General features: G+C 41.9%; 1 protein-coding gene across 4 annotated transcripts in view; it reads left to right on the top strand.

Moving 5' to 3' along the window:
- The window catches only part of lpin1a (lipin 1a), a 113280-nt gene that overhangs the window by 23150 nt on the left and 66171 nt on the right, over positions 1-23959 (top strand). Inside the window, exons 1-3 of one of the 4 annotated variants that reach the window (XM_087977639.1) lie at positions 5752-5852; positions 18920-19120; positions 21023-21118. In XM_087977639.1, the coding sequence (XP_087833765.1) occupies positions 5763-5852; positions 18920-19120; positions 21023-21118 (387 nt within the window). In that variant the 5' untranslated portion in view covers positions 5752-5762. Of the gene's footprint in view, positions 1-5751; positions 5853-11424; positions 11649-18919; positions 19121-21022; positions 21119-23959 lie in introns of those variants that run through there. The other 3 variants (XM_087977652.1, XM_087977645.1, XM_087977643.1) reach the window with 3 other exon arrangements.

Below are 23959 nucleotides of genomic sequence, written 5' to 3'. Positions count from 1 at the left end.
TAAATGTGACACTCAGAACTGTACATAGTACTCCAGTTGAGTTCTAACTGTTGCTCCTATATAGGTGCAGCATGACTTACTTACTCTTGTACTTTATGACCCTTTTACAGTGAAGTCCAAAATATCCTATGCTTATTGGCTGTCTTCTCTCCCTGTCCTGCTGCCTTTTAGCAACTTGTGCAGTATCGTTGCTCTTAGAAATCCTTTATAGTATGATCCTTTTGTTTTATGCTGACTTTGCACCATGTACCAAAATGCATTGCCACTTTTCCACATTGAATTCCATCTGCAACAGTCCACTCACTAACTTCTGAAATTGTACACTGTCCTCTTTAGTAAAAACACAGTTCCCCTATTTATTTTATTTTATTTTTTTTGTTGCATCATCTGCAAATCTTGAAATCCCCTGCATTCCAAGATCTGTATCATTTGTACATCCAGAAAAGCAACAGTTCTGAAACTGTTCGTTGGGGAACTCCATGACCCAATGGTCTGTCTTTTTTCCCCTTCTTTTAGAAAAGAAAATGATCATTACTCTTTGCAGGTCTGGCAATATCTGAGAAAGCACAGTTAACATTTCATACCCAGTGACCCTGTTTCATAACATCCTGTAGCTAGGAAAAAGTTTGGTGTATATATGCTGACAATGATGGGGTGAGGAGGAGTAGACAATAGGTGGAGTTGTTGGAGTTCAGCAAGAACAGCATTGTAGGCAGACAAAGGAGTGGGTAATGATCAACCTGAGAGAATCAACTGCTAGTGAATTGATTGTGGTAGCATCCCATATGATAAGGCCTGGAGTTGGAGTAAGGATATAGGAGAAGGTGTTCAAGCCCTAAAATTAGTCCACTCCATATTGAGCACTGAAAGCTGCAGGGACCTCAGAGTGGCAAACGAAGTGCTGTTCTTCCAGCTTGTACTGAGCTTCACTGGAGAACTGTAGCAAGCCTGAGATGGAGATGTTGGCCTGGGAACATTGCTCAAGTGACATGCAACTGGAGGTTCTGGTCACCTTTTTGTTTTTGCAGACAGAACATCAGCAGACCGCCGAGCACTCATCCAGTTTGCCTTTTGTTTTTCCCAAAATGTAGAGCTCACCATGTGGTGAGCAGCCAATACAGTAGACTTATTTGAGTGACCTGTTGCACCTGGGAGGTGTCTGGAGCCTTGGATGGTGAGGAGGGAGGAAGTAAATGAGCAGGTGTTCTACTGATTTGTGGAGGAGGAGTGGACCAAGTTGTCCCAGAAAGAACTGTCCCTTGTGAAAGCTGACAAGTGAAGGGAATGTGTCCGGTGGTGGGGTCCTGCTGGACTTAATAGAAGTGGCAGCCAATGATCCTTTTGGATGTGGGTGCTGGTGGATGGTAACTGATGACTGGGGGATCCTATTGTTGTGGGAGAAAGATCAGGTGAGGGCTGAAGTGCAAGAGACCAGTCAGACCTAGTTAAGGGCCCTGTCAACAGGGGAATCCTCTGGGAAGGAGATGGACATTTTTGGATGAACCTCATAGAAGCTATCATTGAGACAGATGAGATGGACAAAATGGGAGACTGGAAAAGCCTTGACAGGAAGCAGGTCATGAGGATGTATAGTCAAGGTGACTGGGGATCAGTTGACTTGTGGATATTGGTAGCCAGCCTTTCCCACAGAAATTGAAGCTGATGTAGAGTATGGTAAGGGAGGATCAGAGATGGACCAAGTGAAGGTGAGGGCAGGGTGGAAATTGGAAGTGAAATAAATGAACTTTTCTAATTCTAGATTTGGTGTTGCTTCCCTTTTTTCCTCTCCTGCCAGACATACAGAGGACATCAATATCCCAGAGCAAGTTGTAGGTGAGGCCTGACATAGGACTAGAACATGGAATGTTCCACGTACCCCACAGAGACAGGCATAACCATGCAGGTATCCATGGCCACTCCTTTCCTCTGACGAAAGAGAGAAGTTGTTCAGGCTGAGGACTGGTTCAGACAGGCAGAGGAGGGCTGTGGTGGATGGGGACTGTTCAGGCCTGTTTTCCAGAAATCAGGTGAAGAGTTGAGGTCATACTTGTTGTGTCTCCTGGGCTCCATCTCTACCTATCGCTTATTCTTTTCCTCCACTCCCACACCCACCCTCCCCCAACTTCCCCCAATGTTCAACAAATAAAAAAAAAACTTTTTCCTAGCAAATGTAGCCACTTCAAAAACTCAGTTGTTGATTTGCTCTAAATTATACGCAAGTGATTTGATTTTCTTTTCTCTCTACCTAATATTGTCAACAAAGACAAATACACTGTTTTTTAAATATAAAGGGATACAGGAGTGGCATTTCACATCTCTTTTATCCTCACTTATTCCAGTTGGCTTGCAAAATGTTGCCTCAACAGATTTCATTCTTCAGATCTTGCCAAAGCATTGCAAAACTGAATTGCTGGAGATCTCCCATTTAACCTGGATGAAAAAATCACTTTAAAAGTCATTGAGTTGACCTGTTATATAAAATGCATGAGGAACACTTCTGCTCAAGTTTGATTGAGATCTTAGATGTGCAAACAAAATCAGCTGATCTAGCAAGTAAATACAAAAATATTTACGCTTCAATAATAGAATTCCTTTCACAAAAAAATTGTAAATTCCTGGGATTACTAACTTGTGTAAATGCACAAAAACCAAATTGTTTGGATTTATCGTCGCAAGCCTACCTACATGAATCCTTTTTTTTTTAAAAAAGGAAGTCAGTATTACGCTGCTATACAGCCAAATCCTGAAAGCATTACAATTTTAAGCTGACTATTTGGATCTATAATTTAAAACCAGTTCCTTCCGTACAATTTAAGTGTTATTTCTATTGCCTTTGTCTTAACCTGCAAGGATATTTGTATTTTTCCAAAGCAAGAGATTACCATCAGTCACCAGAACAGATACAAAAATATAATATTTCATAACGTTCAACAGTTTATGCTGCATGAGCAAAAGGTATTGATTTGGTTCGCAAGTGGACTCTGTTTGAGGTTATGCCATGGGGAAAATATCAAGGAATAGTTATTCCATAAACATTAGTTTAGTTTAACTTTTTGTTTGCAACTCTGGTCAATACATTGAATGCATTGGCTTTTGTTGAAAGTTACACGGGCATATTTTGTTTGCAGAGCACAGGGCTCAACATAGGTAATTGCCTGCAAGCATTAGCCAGTCAGTGTGAGCTTGACTAATAATCGCCAATTGTCTGTGTAACTTGGGCTTGGTCCATATTTGTTCAATTGTGGGATCTTATCTAATGTCTGAATTTGTGTTCCTGAAGTTTGCAGGTGAAGCTGGTTAAGCATGATAAGCAAATGGCTGAGGATTTTTATGACCCACCAGACATTGACACATGATATACAGATCTAACATTACATTGGTATGAAACTGATATATCTTTGTTTGTGGTAGGCAGACTGTCTTTTGAGCTTGGCAGCATCCTGTTAGTGGAGATTATTGCTTATGTTGCTACTGCATTGTAGCAGTGTGTAAATTCTAGCATTTCAAACTGTTGGAAGTTTTGAGACCCCTCACCTTTATTAAAGAGTGGATTGAGGCAGGCTGGGCTAATTTTACTATCAAAAGTAGTAGCCTTAAGCCTGTTCATGAGTTTGCATGACTTATTGTTTTCTTTCCCCCACACTACCGCCTAACTGTGGTAGTGCTTATTTTTCCCCAGCACCCAGTGTGTGTGTGTGTGTGTGTGTGTGTGTGTGTGCGCGCAGGTGAGACAGTGAAAGACAAAGTGCACAAATCTTTATTCAATTTCCACCACCAGGAAGATAGGAAAACACCCAAGTGGCCAGTGACAAGCACTGCCCTTCACATCAAAGGGCGATGCTGTGTGATCAAAACAGTGAAGGGGAGGGTAGGGACTAAATCAAAAGGGGAAATAATGCACTCCACTCCCTGCGGCGCCCACCTCTCCCTGAACAGCTCCAGGGTGTTGGTGGACACCATGTGCTCCTTCTCCCTGGACACCCAGGCCCTAACATAACTGCGGAAGAGGGGCAGGCAGTCGGCCCTAACTACCCCCGTCCACAGCCCGCTGCCTGGACCTGTTGATGGCCAGTTTGGCCAGGCCCAGGAGCAGACCCACGAGAAGGTCTTCAGACCTACCCTCCCTCCTCCGTACCGGGTGCCTGAAGATCAGGAGTGAGGGACTTTGCATGATTTACTGTGATCTGATCTGATCAGGCTGGTAATTATCATGCTAGATAGCTTTTAATCAGTTCTGGAACAGTATCCAAGCTTGCATGGCAAGCAAAGGACATTGATCCTATTTATGAAGTGGCTGATAAAACCAACTTTGTAGAGCACGGAGTGTAGAAAGACCAGTGTGTACGCTAACCAGTGACAGTAAACATTTGGTTGACAGTAGAGAACACATGACCAGATTTTGCAAATAGCTTGTTGTAGAAAATGATCATTCACCTTTCAAAAATGGAGCAATTTGAATTTGGGGTGGAGTCCATTTAAGATCTGTATGTAAATTCTTATGTACAGTTGACCAAACAAAAATTTTTGCACATTGGAAATGAGGTGTAGGAGGTTAGGGACCATTACACTGAATTAATTTTTCATAGAAACTACTAAATGTTTGAGAGAATGCACAAAGTGGAATTCCATGCCAACATCTGTTAAGCAAATATCATAATTGAGTGAATTCAACTGTGCAAATTACTAAATCCAGTCAATTAATACCAACTTAGACAATACAGAAGTCTAGGTTGTAGTGATATAGTGATGCAATGCAATTGTCTATCTTCTTGAATGCTGCTTTAGTGAATAGGCCAGCAAGATTGAATGAGCATATGGACATTATAATTGAAGTTGGTTGGTAGGTCTTAGTGTAGGAATTCCTCACCTATATGTGGGAAAACTCAGTCTGCACTAATTGCAGCAACTGGCTGAACAATGTGGTCAATTCATGTCATGTACAACCAGTCATAGGGCATAAAGGGACAAGACTTTTTTTTTCTTCTGTTTTAGGCAGCACATGGATACTTGTATGTAGTGAACTGAGGAAGCAAGTTATTTATAATGTGCCTGTTTCTCCTGCAGTTGAAATTTAGCATTCTCACATGAATGTAAGATGGAAAGCTTCAGCAACATGCCTCTTTTCTCTCTAATATTCAATTTCTGTACTATCAACAAATGACTGCATTTCTTTATACTTTTGGCTTCACAAAGCAGTATAATAGTTAGAACCTCAAGTCACCAAAATGATTCCAAAACCAGGGAGGAAATAAAACTATTAGCAAAAGAGGTTCTGCTGCTCGCTACTTATTGAAATGTTGTAGTTTAAACCTGGAATGATAATCCATCCAGATTCCAGGGTAATCCTGGGTTTGCACACAGCTCACTCTGAAGCTAAGCCACTTTGCATCTATTTCACTGTTGCAATGCCAACTCAGCTTTAACTTCACAATTCAGTAACTGACTGTGTAACCTGGCCACTGGTTTTAGTATTTACAATGTGTTGTATTAATTTCTTGCTATTGTCTTGAATTATGCTGTGGCAATCAGTGGTGTTGAATGAGCTGTGATTGTGCAGTTACTAGAATCTACACCGTGAAACCCTCATTCAAAAGATCACCTTACTACAATCATGTGTTAGGACACCAGCTTGTATGGCAAAAAAAACCATTAATTAGACAGGACAGCAAGCTGGCAATGGTAGTGTGGTTTTGTATGTACTGCATGTGTTTTCACTAGTGTTACCGAATTCTGACCCTGAATGTGGGAAGAAAGATGACATTATGGGAATTATTCCCCAGCTATTATGTTCCCTAAAATACCACGTCAAATCAACAGATATCCGGTCCTTCCAACGATGGAACAACAAATTGGTTTGTATCTGTTCTTATTGAATTGTAAAGCTTCAATTATTTCATATTTTCAACTAAGTTACTGGCTGTCCTTGGTGAAATTGAATATATTTACATGGATTTTGAATAATGTGAAGGTTGATGTATGTTTTCACAGAATTGAAAGTGTCCTTTTGCAGGCTTTCATTTTAAAGTGATACATTTAATAAGCTACATTTATCTCCATATATAAACATAATAGCCTGTCTTGCTATTCAGGTGAGATTTGATTTAATATTGATTTATTGATCATTAATCCAACTGTTTACTTGAATTGATAACAAATCTGTTAAAATTAACAAAGAATCAGTCCCTCTGTTTTCTATTGCCTCAGTCTCAACTTTTTTGGAAGCAAGTTCCTTTGTGTGAAGGAGTGGGGCAGGATATGACATGCCCCTGCCAGGTGTTTTTTGGCGGTGCGGGAAGCAGATAAAATAGGACATGAGCCCTGCCCTACACACTTCAAGCTCACGCCCAGACTATGGACAATGGGTTGGTGCTGAAATAAATAAGGATTAATTGTGGCATAAGCAGGGCAATATTGGTATGACGTCTGTCCGGTGTGAGCAGTCTTTTCTTGTAAAAAGCAAAATTGACAAAGGCATGAAAGGGGGGTCTATTATATTCAGTGAATGACCTTTTTTTCCTGCATTTGGAGCACCTTCTCAGAATCCTCTGTTCTTCCTCTTATGTGGCACGTAAAACCCCCACCCCTTAAACTCCCCATCTATAATTCATAGGGTCACCAGAATCCCACCACTTCCTGATTTTTTTTTTTTTTGATTATTTTATTGGATGAATAATCATGACCAGGCCTTTAATACAGATTCCCAAACAGTGGGTCATGTGGGATGGAAGATAAGTTTGGGTCATGAACCCTAGGGATAGCAATGGCTTGTGCTCTGACTGTGGAGAGGTCCCATTTAATTCATGTTCATAAAATGGTGGCTGTGGCCTAGATGACGGACTTTTGTCAGACAAAAATCAACAACGGATCAATGAAATAACTGCAGAGGCCAGCACCCATGACCAAAACATGCTTTATTTACATGTAAACAGTTCTTGATCATAATACTGCCTCAGAGAGTCAAGCACCAGGGTCCTTTGCACTCACCCTTAGGTTAGCGAGGGCTCCTTGACTGGACCATATTAAACTGCCCTAATCGGGAAAAGCCTATTGAGGTCCAATGGCTGACCTTGTTACAATCATTAATGGTTTTGAGAAAGGCCTACAGATGCAACATTGTCTTCATACATCCCAAGAGCCCCTCCGTACCCTCATTGGTCTCCCAGCTTATACAGACCTCCACATTTTTAGTGGAGGCTGTAGTAGTCTGGCTGGTTGGCTGAGGGGTGTAGCAAAGGACCGAGGCGCAGTATCTGGCAACAGAGCAACTTTTTGTTTTCCCTTTTCTGGAAGGAAGGCACCTCTCCTATGACAGTGACCCTGGACAATGGGGTCAATGTTTCCCAGGTTCTTAATTCCAAAGACAAGGTGTTACCAAAAATAGCCTTCAGCTTGTTTGTTTTTTTTTTGCTTAAAAAATAACAAACGCCGTAACATCAATACTTTTCTAGGATGTTAGGTCATCCAGTCAAGGTGAGGAGGCCACAATTGAATGGAATAAACGGAGGTAGAGCAGGAAAGGCAAAACAGAGAACCCTGAATAGAGGATTATAACTCCCCAAGTCACTGCCAGAGAAGGCATCTACAGTTACCTGATAGTCTCCTAAGTACCCCCCTTCAAACTTAAGACCCAGTACAATCCATTCTGAACCCTTTCAAGCTTCACAACATCCTTTTTAGGAGGGAGACCAGAATTGCATATATTCCTAAAATGTCCTATACAGCCACATCATGACCTCCCAACTGCTATAATCAATGCACTGATTGACAAAGGCAAGCATACCAAATGCTGCCTTCACTATCCTGTCTAGCTGGGACTCTATTTTCAAGGAACTATGAATCTGCACTCCAAGATCTCTTTTAAGCAACACTCCCCAGGACCTTACCATTGTCTCAGTCCTGGTCTGATTTGCTTTTCCAAAATGCTAAAATTACACAACACTAGGTTATAGTCCTGACCAAGGCACAGTGTTCTGAAAGCTAGTGCTTCCAAATAAACCTGTTGGACTATAACCTGGTGTTGTGATTTTTTTTTAAAAAAACTGTCTGCCTCAGTCCAACACCAGTACCTCCACATCATTAGTTTGCAAAATGCAACACCTCTCATTTATCTAAATTAAACTCTATCTGCCACCCCTCAGTCCATTGGCCCATCTGATCAAGATCCCATTGTACTTGAGGTTACTTTTTTGCTGAACACTACACTTTCTATTTTGGTGTCATCTGCAAAATTCCTAACTGAACCTCCTATGTTCACATCCAACTCATTTAAATGATGAAAAGTAGTGGACCCAGCACTGATCCTTGTGGCGCACTGCTGCTCACAGACCTGCAGTCTGAAAAGCAGCCCTCTGCTAATCCCTCCAACAGTCATAAATGGTCTATCTGGATCAGTGGTGCTGGAAGAGCACAGCAATTCAGGCAGCATCCGAGGACAGGCAAAATCGACGTTTCGGGCAAAAGCCCTTCATCAGGAATAAAGGCAGAGAACCTGAAGCATGGAGAGATAAGCTAGAGGAGGGTGGGGGTGGGGAGAGAGTAGCATAGAGTACAATAGGTCAGTGGGGAAGGAGATGAAGGTGATAGGTCAGGGAAGAGAGGGTGGAGTGGATAGGTGGAAAAGCAGCTGGGCAGGTCTGACAAGTCCGGACAAGTCGAGTTGCTGGAGGTTAGAAACTAGGATGAGGTGGGGGAAGGGGAAATGAGGAAACTGTTGAAATCCACATTGATGCCCTGGGGTTGAAGTGTTCCAAGGCGGAAGATGAGGCGTTCTTCCTCCATGCGTCTGGTGGTGAGGGAGCGGCGGTGGAGGAGGCCCAGCACCTCCATATCCTCAGCAGAGTGGGAGGGGGAGTTGAAATGTTGAGCCACTGGGCGATTTGGTTGATTGATGCGGGTGTCTGAGATGTTCCCTAAAGCGCTCTGCTAGGAGGCGCCCAGTCTCCCCAATGTAGAGGAGACCGCATCGGGAGCAACGGATACAATAGATGATATTAGTGGATGTGCAGGTAAAACTTTGGATGTGGAAGGCTCCTTTAGGGCCTTGGATGGAGGTGAGGGAGGAGGTGTGGGCACAGGTTTTACAGTTCCTGCGATGGCAGGGGAAAGTGCCAGGATGGGAGGGTGGGTCGTAGGGGGGCGTGGACCTGACCAGGTAGTCACGGAGGGAACGGTCTTTGCGGAAGGCGGAGAGGGGTGGGGAGGGAAATATATCCCTGGTGGTGGGGTCTGTTTGGAGGTGGCGGAAATGTCGGCGGATGATTTGATTTATGCGAAGGTTGGTAGGGTGGAAGGTGAGCACCAGGGGCGTTCTGTCCTTGTTGCGGTTGGAGGGGTTGGGTCTGAGGGCGGAGGTGCGGGATGTGGATGAGATGCGTTGGAGGGCATCTTTAACCACTTGGGAAGGGAAATTGCGGTCTCTAAAGAAGGAGGCCATCTGGTGTGTTCTATGGTGGAACCGCTCCTCCTGGGAGCAGATACGGCGGAGGCGGAGGAATTGGGAATACGGGATGGCGTTTTTGCAAGAGGTAGGGTGGGAAGAGTTGTAATCCAGGTAGCTGTGGGAGTCGGTGGGTTTGTAGAAAATGTCAGTGTCAAGTCGGTCGTCACTGATGGAGATGGAGAGGTCCAGGAAGGGGAGGGAGGTGTCAGAGATGGTCCAGGTAAATTTAAGGTCAGGGTGGAATGTGTTGGTGAAGTTGATGAATTGCTCAACCTCCTCGCGGGAGCACGAGGTGGCGCCAATGCAGTCATCAATGTAGCGGAGGAAGAGGTGGGGAGTGGTGCCGGTGTAATTACGGAAAATCAACTGCTCTACGTAGCCAACAAAGAGACAGGCATAGCTGGGGCCCATACGTGTGCCCATGGCTACCCCTTTGGTCTGGAGGAAGTGGGAGGATTCAAAGGAGAAATTGTTAAGGGTGAGGACCAGTTCGGCCAAACGAATGAGTGTCGGTGGAGGGGTACTGTTGGGAACGTCTGGAGAGGAAAAAACGGAGGGCTTGGAGGCCCTGGTCATGGCGGATGGAGGTGTAGAGGGATTGGGGGCCGGGGAAACGGAAGTCTTGGAGGAGGTGGAGGGCGTGGGTGGTGTCTCGAACGTATGTGGGGAGTTCCTGGACTAGGGGTATCTGCCCATCCTTAGGCAATCACCCCAATTATGGTCCTTGCCTTCACCCTGGGACCATTCTTCCTGCATTTACCCTCCATCTAGTCCTGTTTCCTCAGGACAGAACAGGAGGTATACTGTTAAGTGACAATCTGGTTTGTGGTTCATCTCCAGTGATCAGCACAAGCTGGAAGAACAGCATCTATCTTCTGCTTGGGGGCCCTACAGCCTTCAGGACTCTATCAAGTTTAACAAACCTTGGGGTCTGAATACCACTTTAATGCCCCTTTTTCAACTGTTCCCCCATTTTGTTTTTTCCCAACCCAACATCCTAACATGGTTTGGCTGTGCTGAAATCACTTTCACCTTTTTTCCATCTCTCTCTCTCTCTCTACCACCATCGCGCCCACCCCCCCACCTATCAACATAAATATTGCAGTATCCTCGCTCGTATCAGTTTGAAGAGGTCACTGAACTCTCGGTTAACTCTGCTTTGTCTCTTAGATGTTGTCAGATCTGTTGAGTTTCTCCAGCAATTTGTTATGGGTTTTTTTAAAGACAAACCCCAATATGTTTTGGTTCTCCATTGTCACTTCCTCTGCTTCTGACGGTAAATGACCTGCACTTGTAAGCGGATTGTTAAAACTCAGTAAAGACAAGTTCCCTGCAAGCTTACCCTTATTCTACTATCTCCTCTTCCCCAATCCCTTTGTCTGAAATCTAAACTACTCCCAATCAAGTCTGTTGCTTTTGTCTTTCCAAATCGTATAGCCCCTTCTTTGAGCAAAAATAGGAAACAATTGTTACATTACTCCTCAAAACTTTTCAAGTTAATATTGTCTACCAGGCAATAACGTGTTAAACACGTCGCTTACGCCCGCTCTCAGCTGATTCAGCTTAAAAACAAACAATTGGCTGGCAAACCAATTGGGAGCTTCCTTGAAATGACTAATAATGTCGCCTGTACGCAAATAAAACCAACCAAAGATCGCAAGAGCGGTGTTCGTGTCAGATCTTGCTCTATTGGTTGAGTCGATCACCTCACGCCGTTTCTATCTCCTGACACATGAGAAGTGAGCCGGCTGCGGTGACTATACACACCCTGCAGTGCCCCTGCGCTTGTTTATGTGAGGAAGAATTTCCAAAGAAATACAAAACCCAGCCAACACTTCCTGCAATAACAGTTCATCTGCAGCTTTAAATCGAAGGGTCTGGTGTTCCCAACAGTTACAAATGGCTAAACACTAAAGGTGCTGCTATTTAATTCTGTGCGGCTTTTAAAGTGCACCCTTTTGAAGGAGTCCCCAACCCCCTCCCCCCCCCCCCCCCCGCCGTTGCCTGAGATTACATTTTTTTTAAACAAACCCCTGCGATGATTAGTCAGGGGGGTTAGACCGCGGTGAGTTTGTCAGAGGGATATTGTTCCATCCTGATGTCAGTAGCAGATTTCACTTTACAGACACAAGAACATGTCCAGCCTCCAACGCCACATCAGTGACTAGATTGTCCTGTTAACACCGGTTAAACCGACAGTCTTCCAAAGGTAAGACCTGGTCAATCACCGTCGTTTAACGGATTGAGATGAGTAAAGGTTGATTTGTCTTAATTCAAGCGATTTTTCAAGAAGCGTTGCCGTTTTTGAAGACTTGTAGTTCTGAGCTGCGCTGTGATAGATGCTTGAAGCACTGCAGATATAATCTGCACTCATTGATGTAATCTCACTTGGTAATGTGACTGGTTTGTAATACGAGTGCTTACTCGGCGAGTATTTTTTTAAAGGAATACTTTTTTTGGGGGGGGGGGTGGTAAATTAACTTCTGGATTTTGAGTTTACCCTGGTTGGTTTGGGGGACGAAGCACTTTTTCTTGTCTAAAGCATGTTAAATTTTTCAGTAACTTGCAAATACTCGACCGTTTTCTTGTCTTGAGGCTAAACCCTGATTGAGATTTAAACTTTTTTAATCCTGTCCTTTCTTTCTCCCCCTCTTCTCCTCTCTCTTCCCCCCCCCCCCCCCCCCCATATTCTGGGGTCCCTGTAGAGACTAAGACAGCCAGGTGCGATGTAAGTCTGTTCAAAACCAACTCCGAGGGATTGCAACACAAAGGGGATGAACTGGTTCACTTTTTTTTTCCCCCTGTCCTGATTAATTTTAAACACGTACGTTTACCACTTTGGCTGGGCTTCCTCCAGAACACTTTTTTTAAAAAAAATGTTCTGTCTCCTTTTTCTTTAAAAAAAAATGCAATGGATTCTGCTTTTGCCAGTCGTTTTGTTTTGAGGTCAGTCGAATCTGCTGGTCCCTTTTTTAAAAATTCCATGCGGCAAAAAAATGGTTTCGTTGTATGTTTTACGTGATGACTTACGTGAGAACGGAAGTCCTGGTACGAGTTACCAAGGACTGAATCCGCATCCTCCTTATTCCCTGGTACAGAATTCTGCATAAACCAGTTTTGTGGCAAAATTGTTACAAATCCGGACAATGCTGAATTCCAGGACACTGTCACACTGTTACAGTAACACAATAACTAAATGAATGTAATAAGACAAATAAAATGCTGGGGTTTACAACAGTTGCTGGAAAAGCACAGCAGGTCAGGCGGCATCCGAGGAGCAGAAAGATCGACGTTTCGGGCAAAAGCCCTTCATCAGGAATGCACCCTTTCCTGATGAAGGGCTTTTGCCCGAAACGTCGATTTTCCTCCTCTGAGGCTGCCTGATCTGTGCTTTTCCAGCAACACTCTAATGTAAACTCTGGTTTTGCCTTTTGCCTTAAAAATAAGATCCTGCCGATGCTGGAAATCTGAGGCAAAATCCTGGAAGTGTTGCAATACCCTGTCTCTAGGGGGGGAAAAAATGTCAGTTTCCTTCCCTTTTTTAATAAAGGGTGCAATTGTAAAATTCAGCACCGCTACTCTGCTAATAGTGGGAATGGAATTAGTAACTTGTTAGTGCAGGCCAGGCAGCATCCAAGGAGCAGGAGAATAAACGTTTCGGGCATAAGCCCTTCTCATTCCTGAAGAGTTTTTCCAGCACATTTTTAACTGGTACTCCAGCATCTGCAGTCCTCACTTTCTCCAACTTGTTAGTGCACCCTGATTTAAGCAGTCAGGCAAAACAATATCAAAAGTAGTCTGACTTTGACCAATTCTTTGACTATTTTCAAATTTGGTGAAGATTTGAATATGTATTAGTTTTGCATACTTAAATTTAATCTGCACCATAATAGAATTATTGTTTGTTGATGGCAGCACGGTGGCTCAGTGGTTAGCACTGATGCCTCAGCACCAGGGACCCAGGGTCGGTCAGTCTGTCTGTCCTCCCCATGTCTGTGGGTGCTCCGGTTTCCTCCCACAATCCAAAGATGTGCAGGTCCGATGAATTAGCCATGCTAAATTGTCCATCCTGTTAGGTGCATTAGTCAGGGAAATGGATCTGGGTGGGTTACTCTTTGGAGGGTTGGTGTGGACTTGTTGGGCTGAAGGGGTTGTTTCCACACTGAAGGGAATCTAATCCATAACCTTGGCAAATGTTACATGCAATTTTTAGGTTGGTTATGGTCAGATCAGACTAGTCAAATTAATTCAAACTCCAACTTTGAGTGTCATGCAGCATTTGGCTTTCTGTTGCTACTATCTATATTCTTCCTGAGTGTCATTTTAATTTGCATACATTTCCAGATTTTTTTTTCCCTCTCCCTGGCCAGACGTACACCAACCTATTGTTAGCTTAGAACCCGTGACTCCTGTAACCCAAGGTCTGAAGGCATTATACTATTTCGCTATGACCTTGCATGTGAGCTTTGTTCTTGGTGAGGAATTTGCTCAGTGTCACTAATTGAGATTCCAAATTTCGTGTTGTGGTAGACTATTAAACAACTTGTCTGTCCTGTTCCATGGCAATGTAATTACCATGACCTTTTATTAACAACCTGCCTGACTGCTCTTTAACAAGCAGCCTTGCTATTGTCTGGGCTTCATGTGGAGGTGTCAGTGTTGGACTTGGGTGAGCAAAGTCAGAAATAACGCATCACCAGGTTATAGTTCATCAGGTTTATTTGAAATCACATGCTTTTGAAGCACTGCTCCTTTGTCAGATGAAGTGACTAATGAGCAGTGCATCGAAAGCCTGTGATTTCAAATAAACCTGATGAACTATGACCTGGGGTTGTGTGACTTCTGACATGATCTGGAATTCCAGAAGTATACCTGATCCTGATTTTGAAAAAGGGGTATTTTGCGGAAAACATCTTCTGTAACATCTGTGGAATCTCAACTCCATACTGATTTGAAATGGTTATGATCAGCCTTGGTCTGTCTAAATTTTTTTTTTCAAATGCTGAGCTTCAGTGCAGAAATGTCAGCACTGATTTACCTGACCATTAATCCCAAAAGCAGCCATTCCCAATTAGTGCACATTCACGTAATCACTGGGGACTGTGTAGAACTCAATGGCCCTATTCTCAGCTGAATTCCATGAGCAGGTCTGACACTAAGAATTTTGCAATGAGTAATTCACTTCCTGTCTCTCTCAAGCTTGCTCACGATCTGCAAGGCCCAAGTTAGGAGTGGAATGGGATACTTACCACTTGCTGGGATGGGTGCAGCTCCAACAACACACAAGCGCTGAACATCACCTATTAAAACAGCCTGCTTGATTAGGACATCCTGTCTACTACTGTCAACATTCACTTCGTTCGCAACCAACACGATGGCAATATACCATCTATAATTAACAGCAAATATGCTATAATAACTTACCAAGGCTTCTTCAACAGCACCTTTCAACTCTCAGCTTTAACTAGGGAAGAGGATAAGGCAGAAGCAGATGCATGGCAATCTGACCACTTAAGTTTCCTTTCTTCAAAGTCTTTTTTTCTTGGAACTGCATTACCATTCTTCTACAGTGACCTGCGCTGAAATTCTGTAAGTCCCCACTAGCAACTCTGTAGGTGTACCTATGCCCTCGGGACTACAGCAATTCAAGACCACTCTCTGTAACCATCTGCAGGACAACTGGGGATGAACAGCTAATGTTGCCTTAACCAGCATCCCCCACAAGCCTGCATTTATTACAAAAGGTAGTTCTGTTCTGATAAATAAATAAAGTAACTGAGCATAAAGCATAGCTTTGTAACTAATATTTTTGAAGATTTAGTTCCCATATTTCTATCATGTCTCTAGGTAATAGTACTATTGCCCCTGCAATTTGAAAATTCTTTTTCCACTGGCAGACAATATATTTGTATATACCATGTCTTGGACAGCTAGTCTGATTTATTCAAAGATTGCTGAGATTTCAGTTTGTCTGTGAGAAACAAAAGCTCACTCACTTCAATAATTTCAGTCCGAGACCAAAAGTCTGAACTAGTAGTGCCGTTTTATTTGTACACTTGCAAGTGGGTCCAATGTCTAATGCCAGGTAAGACAATGACAAATGCACATCAAATCCAACAAACTCTCAATTTATACAGTTTGAATCCCCATATTTGTTTTCTTATTTCATTGTTTGCCCCCTCCTCCGCTTACGTCACTCATTTCCTTAAGACTGATCCCACAACTTCTATTTATCCGGCCTTGTCCATGACAAATGCCTATCTCTGGCTCCCATAAGGTTGTTTAACGTCATCCCATCTTTGCTTACCATTATCTACTCCCTCCATCTGCGCTGCCCCTCACAGCATCTTATCACTAACTCCTTTTAATTGGGGTTTGTTCCTGTATCCCCATACAAGTGGGAAAACAGATGTTTATACAGGCCTCTCTTCACAGCATTTTATCTAGTGCCTGTATTTCTACCATTGTTTTGTAATCACGTCTCATGCTGACATATCACTTTTAACAGATTATATATTTCCTCATTCTTGCTAAGTCAGCTCTCGGCCGAAACAATCCCAAACTAATGTGAATTCATTTACTCTGTATCAGAACTTATAATTGTAGAAATAACATTAATTCACCTGTAATCCCACATGTGATAACAGTAGGACCAGAGGTATGCAGTTTAATGTCCTATCTTAGGTTATTGTCTGTGATCCTAATAGACAGCCCTTCAGACAAAAACTGTTATAGGAAAGTAGAGATTTTCAGTATGTAACTTTACCAACAGTCAAGCCAAAAGAAATTTATTAAAAATAAAACTATTAAATCCAAGTATGTCTTCACAGATGAATGTGAAATGTACATTTTTAATTTGAAAGACACCCTTTTCTCTCAAACTGGCTTTCTGTTGTAACTTAAAACCTGTTTCTACAGGCCTGAAGACATTTGAATTGGGTATTTCTTTAGTAGAACAAGTCTGCGATCATGAACTGTTCTCAAGCATTCCATTACTGAGAGGTAGTTGTAATCTGATATACAGACCTTTCAGAGAAGGTAAAGTCAGTTGAAACATGATCAAATATTTCCACAGCAGATGAGGTTTCCAGGAAATGACCTGCTTTTGAATAGGCAAGCAATAGTGAAGTGTTCACTGTGGGAATGAAGTTTTTGAATCCAAGTAGGAGGGGAAAATAATAAAATGGGAGGCAGAGAAAATCCTAATAACAACGAAATCAATCAAAACAAGGTTGGTCTGCCTGACGAAATGAGTTTGAAATGTAGTGTGGAAGCTTGTGGAGGCAAGCGATCTTGTCCACAGGCTTGAAAGCCTTCATTTCTCCTTCTCAGGAAGGCCTAATGCACCTTCTGATGTTTAGGATTTAACGGACCAGTAAATGGGCTTTCCAGTTTTTCCAGGATCAAGGACTTAGGAAGTCTTACTCACTGAACCTTTGGTCACATCAGAGGCAAGTAGCTGGTTTTGTTTTTTCACCTCCTCCCAGTGATGCTACAGAATGTTAGTACAACACTTCCCTGCAGTTACTGAGCAACCCTACACCTGGAGACAGGTGGAGGCAGTGAGGACAAGGGAGATCATCATTAACTTTTTTTTTGTGGCTGATCCCATCCTAACACCATCCCAATGCTGGGCCCTTCCCTTGTGGGGATTGCAGGACCCAATCTCCCTGCTCTTGCCTCGGCTGGAGACCACAAACAGCAGAGCAAGAGTTTTGCTGGTTGTACTCTGGCATCGCAAACCCCAACCACTGTAGCCCTCCGTGTCAGTGGGATGAATGCTTGAGTGGGCATATTGGCCACTTAAGGCTTCAGAGTTGGGCAGTAGGGTTGTGTACCAGCATTAATTACCTAGATTAGTCAAAGCAGATGGTGGGATGCCCCACCCAACCACCACCACTACTAAACATCAGATGGGTAGTGTAGAAGATTCGACCATAACAAAATAGTTTCCTCCATAGTTGCTGCCTGAGTATTACCAGCATTGTCTGCACTGTACAACAAAGCAGGGCAATCTTGCAGAAGAGGTCAAAGTGTCAGTTGTAGAAATCTTTGAAACAAAAAAGTAACTCTGAAGGAGCTAATAGAATTAAGATAGAATGGTCCTTCAGTAATAAAAAGTGATAATTTGCGGAGACACTTTCTTTTGGTTCATCAGGAATTTTGATAAAGGATACCAACACTAGACTTTTTTCTTTTCACTTCAATGTTTGCTGTATTTGGGACTGCAAGGATTAATACCGAAGGACCTTTTTATCCACCCTCACTATAGTAATGTCATAGACTTGTGGCAGACCAGCTTGGGGTGACTGAGGAGTAGACCTCTTGTCTTCCTTTGTTCGTCCCTATTGGAACGTCTAACTAATGTAACTGTGGCCAAAGTGTAGTATAAGGGGACCTCTTGTGGACCAAGAAGTAGTTTTCCTCTACTATGTTAGATTAAGCTGGCCTTTTTCTTCCCTACACGTTGAGGCTGGTTACAGCAAGCCAACCCCACAATGAGGTATAGACTCTGTTCAGACACACATGGAACAGTGGTTTGTCAGGACCTGAAGGGCGATTTAAGACTCAATTAAACGATTGTTTGGAAATATTAATAGTAAACACTGGTACAAGAGGAAGAAGATGCACTAAGGGTCCTGGATCACCATGTGGAGCAAATTATAAGGCTCCTGTTTGGACCTGTTCCTTCAGTGGTCTAAATTATCTTTGCTCATTTTCATCACATTGTCTTTTTTTTCTCTTTCTTCATCTGTAATGTTACATAGCAAATCAATTTCTTTATCATAACTGAAATATAGTTCAATCAACATAGTGGTAACATCCAGAAATTTCCCATCTCCTCCAGAATCAAAGCTTTCTAGTGTGACCAGCATTTTCTATTTTAGTTTCTTGATACATTTACTTATTGGGGTTTAGAATTTGGTAAATATTGAATACTAATTGGGCCAAGTTGCTTTGTCAATGTTTAGTTTAACAATGCTTAAATGCTATGAATGTTATAGCATTATCCAGAAAACTATTCAAATTTTAAAAAATTGCCATGTGTTTATTTCAATGTTCAATTTTTTGCTGTAAATATTTCTGTAGTTATCCTATTTCCATTTGGGGAAGGGGTGTGGCATGGGGAAATGTCTCCCTTTTGAATCCTAGCAAGTTCAGGTCATTATTTTGCTTTTTTTAAAGCTTCATGTAAAAGCTTTCCTTTCTTGACAAACAATGATTGAATCTTCCATGAGGGAAACGTACAAATTCCTGGCAGGGTTTAGCTGCATTGAATTTTAGTTAAATGTGAGCTTTTGAGTAAATATCTTTTTATTGAACATTAAAATGTCCATTGTTTGTTTGAAATGGCAAATTTGCATTTTTTGTTTCCTTTTTGTCTTGGGGGTTTTTCTCTAATCTGTTTTGACATTATGATCTATTCAATGCTTATTCAGTTTTTGTGGGCAGAGTTATAAATGTTACCTTCTTTTAAAGACGCAGACCATGAATTACGTTGGGCAACTGGCTGGGCAGGTGTTTGTCACAGTGAAAGAGCTTTACAAAGGATTGAATCCTGCAACTTTATCAGGGTGTATCGATATCATCGTAGTCCAACAGCCTGACGGAAGTCTCCAATGCTCTCCATTTCATGTTCGCTTTGGAAAACTTGGTGTGCTCCGTTCCAGAGAAAAAGTGGTAAGTAAGTGACAGCCTTTCTTAATTAGGACAAGCAATTTTCCTTGTACTTACAGGCATAGCAAACCAAGGTTGAAACTGAACTGTTGGGATATGGGTGGCACAAGTAGATCTTTGAACAGTCCTTTTTAGCTGTTGGAGTCTCGAGCCCAAGATCCTATCCAGACCGATGGAATGATCTGCTTGTGGGACTAGCTTTGCTTTGGAATATCTGGTTGGCATGGACGAGTTGGACCGAAGGGTCTGTTTCCATGCTGTACGTCTCTGATTCTAAGTCTAATTTGTTAATGTTCCAAATTAAACTAGCTTGTTCACCATGCAAAATCTTTTGATGATCAATACCAAGAGGTACTGAGTTTGTCGTGCCATACAAGAGCACAAAGATAGATGATCTCTTTAGATTATTAGATAATGTGGAAACAGGTCCTTCGACCCAACAAGTCCACACCGACCCACCAAAGCGCAATGAAGGGTGCTGTTCTGAAGTTGTGGATCAGTTTGGCAATAAGTCAAACAAGCAGGGACATCCTGCCCTTAATTTCTATTAACCCAAGGTGCTGTATTAGGATGTTAATTTGTTGGATCAACCAACACCTGTCTAATATTAAACCGAAGCCCAGCTCAAGATTTGCTAATTGAGGTTTTGAAGGAATCTTGAATTTTTTTTCTGTCCTGAGCGAACACTAATAAAAAGGAAAATGTGTTTCTTTCCATGCTTGCTTGGAGAAACCTGAAATCCATTTGTCACTGGTTAATATTTACTGTGTGTAAAGACCGTTGTATTACTGTTTGTTGAAGCTGCAATGGAAGTTTAGTCGCGGTTGAGATGGAGTCAGGGGATATGTACAGAGTGAGATTTGGCCAGCAACAAGTTGGTAATTGGTCTATGGAGTGGTGACCAGTTGGTGATGACTAAGGCCTTCTGCCTGCTATTGATGGTGATTGGCTCCCAGGTAACTGCCTGTGGGTATGAACAACAAGATCAAAATTTCAGATACTGGGAAAGGAAGGTGCACTTTTTCTGTCTGCAGTTTGAAACAAACCTGAAGCTAAGAGGAAGCCAATTTATTTTCCCTTGAGTTGCTGTAAGCTGTGCCCTTAAATCATGAAGTCAGACTTGATAAGTTGTGAGCCAGTCGCACTGTTCTTCCTGAAAAAGTGCAAGTAGCTGGCGACGAGAGATCAAAGAGCACAAGTCCTAGCAAATTAACCCATTGGCTTTATAAGTCTTTCCTTCCACCCATAATCCGTTTTGGTTTTTGTCTCTACATCTGCACATTGGGAGGTTTCTTAAATGGGAGGGGTTAAGAGTTTGACCAATCATCAGCTCATAGCTACGGGTAAATGAACAAATCATTTTATTTGTAATAAAGTCACTTTTTTTTGTCAAGTCCAGAAACCTGGATGATGCTTTCTATTAACTTGGATCAAAAAGGCATGTAAACTGAGCACAACAAAAACAGTCTACTGGGAAAGCTCAGCAGGTCTGCCAGTGTCTGGAAAGAAATCAGTTAACATTTTTGGGTCTGGTGACCCTTTTTGATACAATCTTTAACTTTTTGATAACTTGGAAAATAGTGGGACTTGACTAGTGAGGTGAGATATGTGTAATGGATATAAATCAAGAAAAGTATGTTTGTATTCTTAGAATGAATTAGTTCTGAGTATAGCACTAACGAGGCAACTAGCAAACCTTGAACCAACAGTGAAATGGTTTTTCTTTTTAGACCTTGATTTCTACTGTTGGAATATAGCAACATGACCTGCATTTCAGATCATTGTCATCCAGTACTTTGAAGTGCAAAACTCACAAATGTATCAATAGACGGGTGGTTTAGTAAATTCATTGCAGTTACTTCACAATATGGATTTGACCTATGTATTATACAATTTTTTTTTTAGGTGGATATAGAAATCAATGGAGAGCCTGTGCAATTACAGATGAAACTTGGAGACAATGGGGAAGCATTTTTTGTTCAAGAAACAACAAATAAAAAGGTAAGTTGAAATTTTAGTTTAAGTACAGACCCTAATTAGACTTTGAAAATCAAGGTAAGCAGAAAGTGGCAGTTCCAGTAACTAGCCAGCTTGCCCTTGTGTAATATTGATTTTATTTTTAATCCATAGCTGCATTTTCTGATCTACAGTGCAGATATGTTCTATAGTTTTACTGAAATGCTATTCATGCATTCTTGCGCATGACTCATTTCTTGCTTGTTTTCCCCACCTACACCTCTTTCCCAAGGTCATGTCCACTTAATCCTGTACCTTCATCTCATAAGAACAACATTTCTTCATGAAACTGAAGTTCTTGCATCCCTCTATACAACTGTTCCAAGGAGTGCCACGTTAGTTGCTCCAATCCAACTTCCTATGTTGGATCCACTCTGTGAAGTCACCTTTTGTATCCCCATGAGGATCTTCTCATTTTTTTTCTTTGTTAACCAGAACTGGACACAGGACACCAATTGTGACCTAATCAGGTCTGAGTCCTGAGTACTACTTTTGCTCATCTACTCAACTTCTGGTTGTGAAGTGCAAGATCCCATGTGCTTTGTTAGACATCGCTGCTCTCTTCAAAGAGCTATATTCGTGGACTCCAGCTCCCTCTATATTTGTGCATATTCTGTGTTTGCTTTGTGGCTGTAGGTTTGGCTATAGCGGTGGCTTGTTCCCTTTTTTGTGCCAAGTGTGTTAGCTTTCCAGTTAAAAACGCTCTCGCTCACTCACTCCCCCTCCCCCTCCTTGGAAGGGTCTGGTAAGCTTTTCATTAAATTAGCATGGGGAAAGAAAGAAACCATTTGACTCCGTGTTGGTTCTTTTTGAAGAGCCAATCCATTTGCCAGACTCTTCCTTTTCTGAATTTTCTTTTTCTTTCTTTCCCATCCTTTACTCGCCACCATCTCTAGTCAGTATGGAGGAGATAATGTTGAATTTGTATCCAGCATCGTGTCGGGCAGTGCATTTTGAATGCTGATCACTCGTTACGTTAAAACTGTTTTCTTTATGGGGCTATTTGTTACCCTAGCTGATAAAATCCAGTTGGTTGGAGCATATAATCCTGTGCATTAGCCACACAGGATCAAGGAGAGTCATTCGCTGGGATGTGTGAAGACAGTTTCTTCATCTTTTGCAAACCAAATGTTTGCAGTTCCCTACTCTGAATCAGCATTGAAGCAACCACAGCTATTTGTTCACTTTTGAAAAGTATTGGATTTGATCATATTGCAATTTGTCTTGACTTTGTCAGTCATTTGAATTGTTTTTTCTTTGGTCTTTTTTGCAATTTTAACTATCTCTGCTCCACCCTTGAGCTGACAACTTTCCAGAGTACATTATGTACAGCAGAAATAAAACCAGTTCACATTCTTAGATGAGACAGTAAATGGCAGAATTAAATAGGCACAACTTGCGTTTGTACAGCATCTTTTAATTTAGAAATGCACCAAGGGACTTTGAGAGGAGTCAAAAGCTTAAAAAGGCTCTGTCTACAGGGAGAATTAAGAAACAATGGAAAGCTTCTCTCCAAAAGGGAACAAGCCTTAGGTTTTAAATATTAGGCAAAAGCCAAGAAATAAAGGGCTTGTGGTCCTGAGGTACTTGAGGATTTTGCTGTCAGCAGGGAGATGAAATGATAATACACCAGAAGGCTGCTGTCACTAAAACGGTATGAAAAGGCTGCACAGCAGAAGTGCAGAGATCTTGGGTCAGTCAACAGCAAGAGAGCTGAACAGCTCAATGAATTTTGTATTGTCTTTGATCTGTGCTGTTCACTGATGCATACAGCACTCCGCTTTCAAGTGGAAACTATTTTATAATCAAAAGATCCATCTGGCTTTCTTTTTGTGTTGTCCCCATCTTACACACTGGCTTTAAGTGACTCCTCTCAGTTGAGCAGAGGGCTCTGCTGATGTGTTGTGGGTGCATAATAACCAAGATAAAGACTAGCACTATATCTGAGGTGGTAATTTCAACACTGTAATTCCTTTCAGTTCAAAGTTGTTTTTTAATGCAGATATCCAAAATTTGCAAAAAACTGCTGATGTTTTCCCAGGAGCCATGTGAATTTTTCCTAAGTATTCAATTCCCTTTTGGAAGTTTTGCAGTTAAATTTTCTTCCATTATCCTTTCCCACAGTAAATTCAAGATCTTGTATGATTCACTACCCAAGTTGTTTCTCCTCCTTTTTGTTTTTCTCTTTTTGTCTCTGCCTTTTTAAATCTGTTTGCTTTGGTCATCAATCAGTCTACCATTGGAAACTATTTACCCTTATCTAAAGCCTTCATTTTTGTCAGAAGTCACACAGCACCAGGTTATAGTCAAATAGGTTTATTCAAAAGCTTGATTTCAAATAAACCTGTTGGACTATAACCTGGTGTTTCTAACTCTGTGCACCTAGTCCAACACCAGCCCCTCCACTTCATCATTTTGGCTGGCTACCAAACTCTCCTCAACATCTAATAAATAAAAAACAAATCCAGACTTTCTAGTCTGTGTAACCTGACGGCTTTTATCCCTGATACCATTCCAATTAATCTCCTCTGCACAATGCAATGTTTTGATATCTCTGCTAGTGTGTGGGGGGCTGACCAGTGCTTTATAAAGGTTTAGCATACCTTCCATGTTTACTCCATACAGTTTTTTAGTTTGTAAAATCAAGGATCCTGTTTGAATTTGTATCAGCGTTTTTAACAGTTGTAACCTTCTCGTAAACATTTAAGTGCACACTCATTTGTTCCTACTCTTATCTAAAAATAGTACAATTTTAGAATTGTCTGTTGCGTGTATTCTTAGTAAAATGAATTACTAATGCATGTGTCTAGTTAAAAATCGCACAAC

Source organism: Chiloscyllium plagiosum, unplaced genomic scaffold (genome assembly GCF_037043375.1).
Source record: "Chiloscyllium plagiosum isolate Xiang-an unplaced genomic scaffold, Cpla_swu_hap1 HiC_scaffold_3, whole genome shotgun sequence".
In the NCBI taxonomy this organism is placed as follows: domain Eukaryota; kingdom Metazoa; phylum Chordata; class Chondrichthyes; order Orectolobiformes; family Hemiscylliidae; genus Chiloscyllium; species Chiloscyllium plagiosum.
The sequence above is the reverse complement of the archived record's forward strand: the minus strand, read 5'-3'. Positions and strand labels throughout refer to the sequence as shown.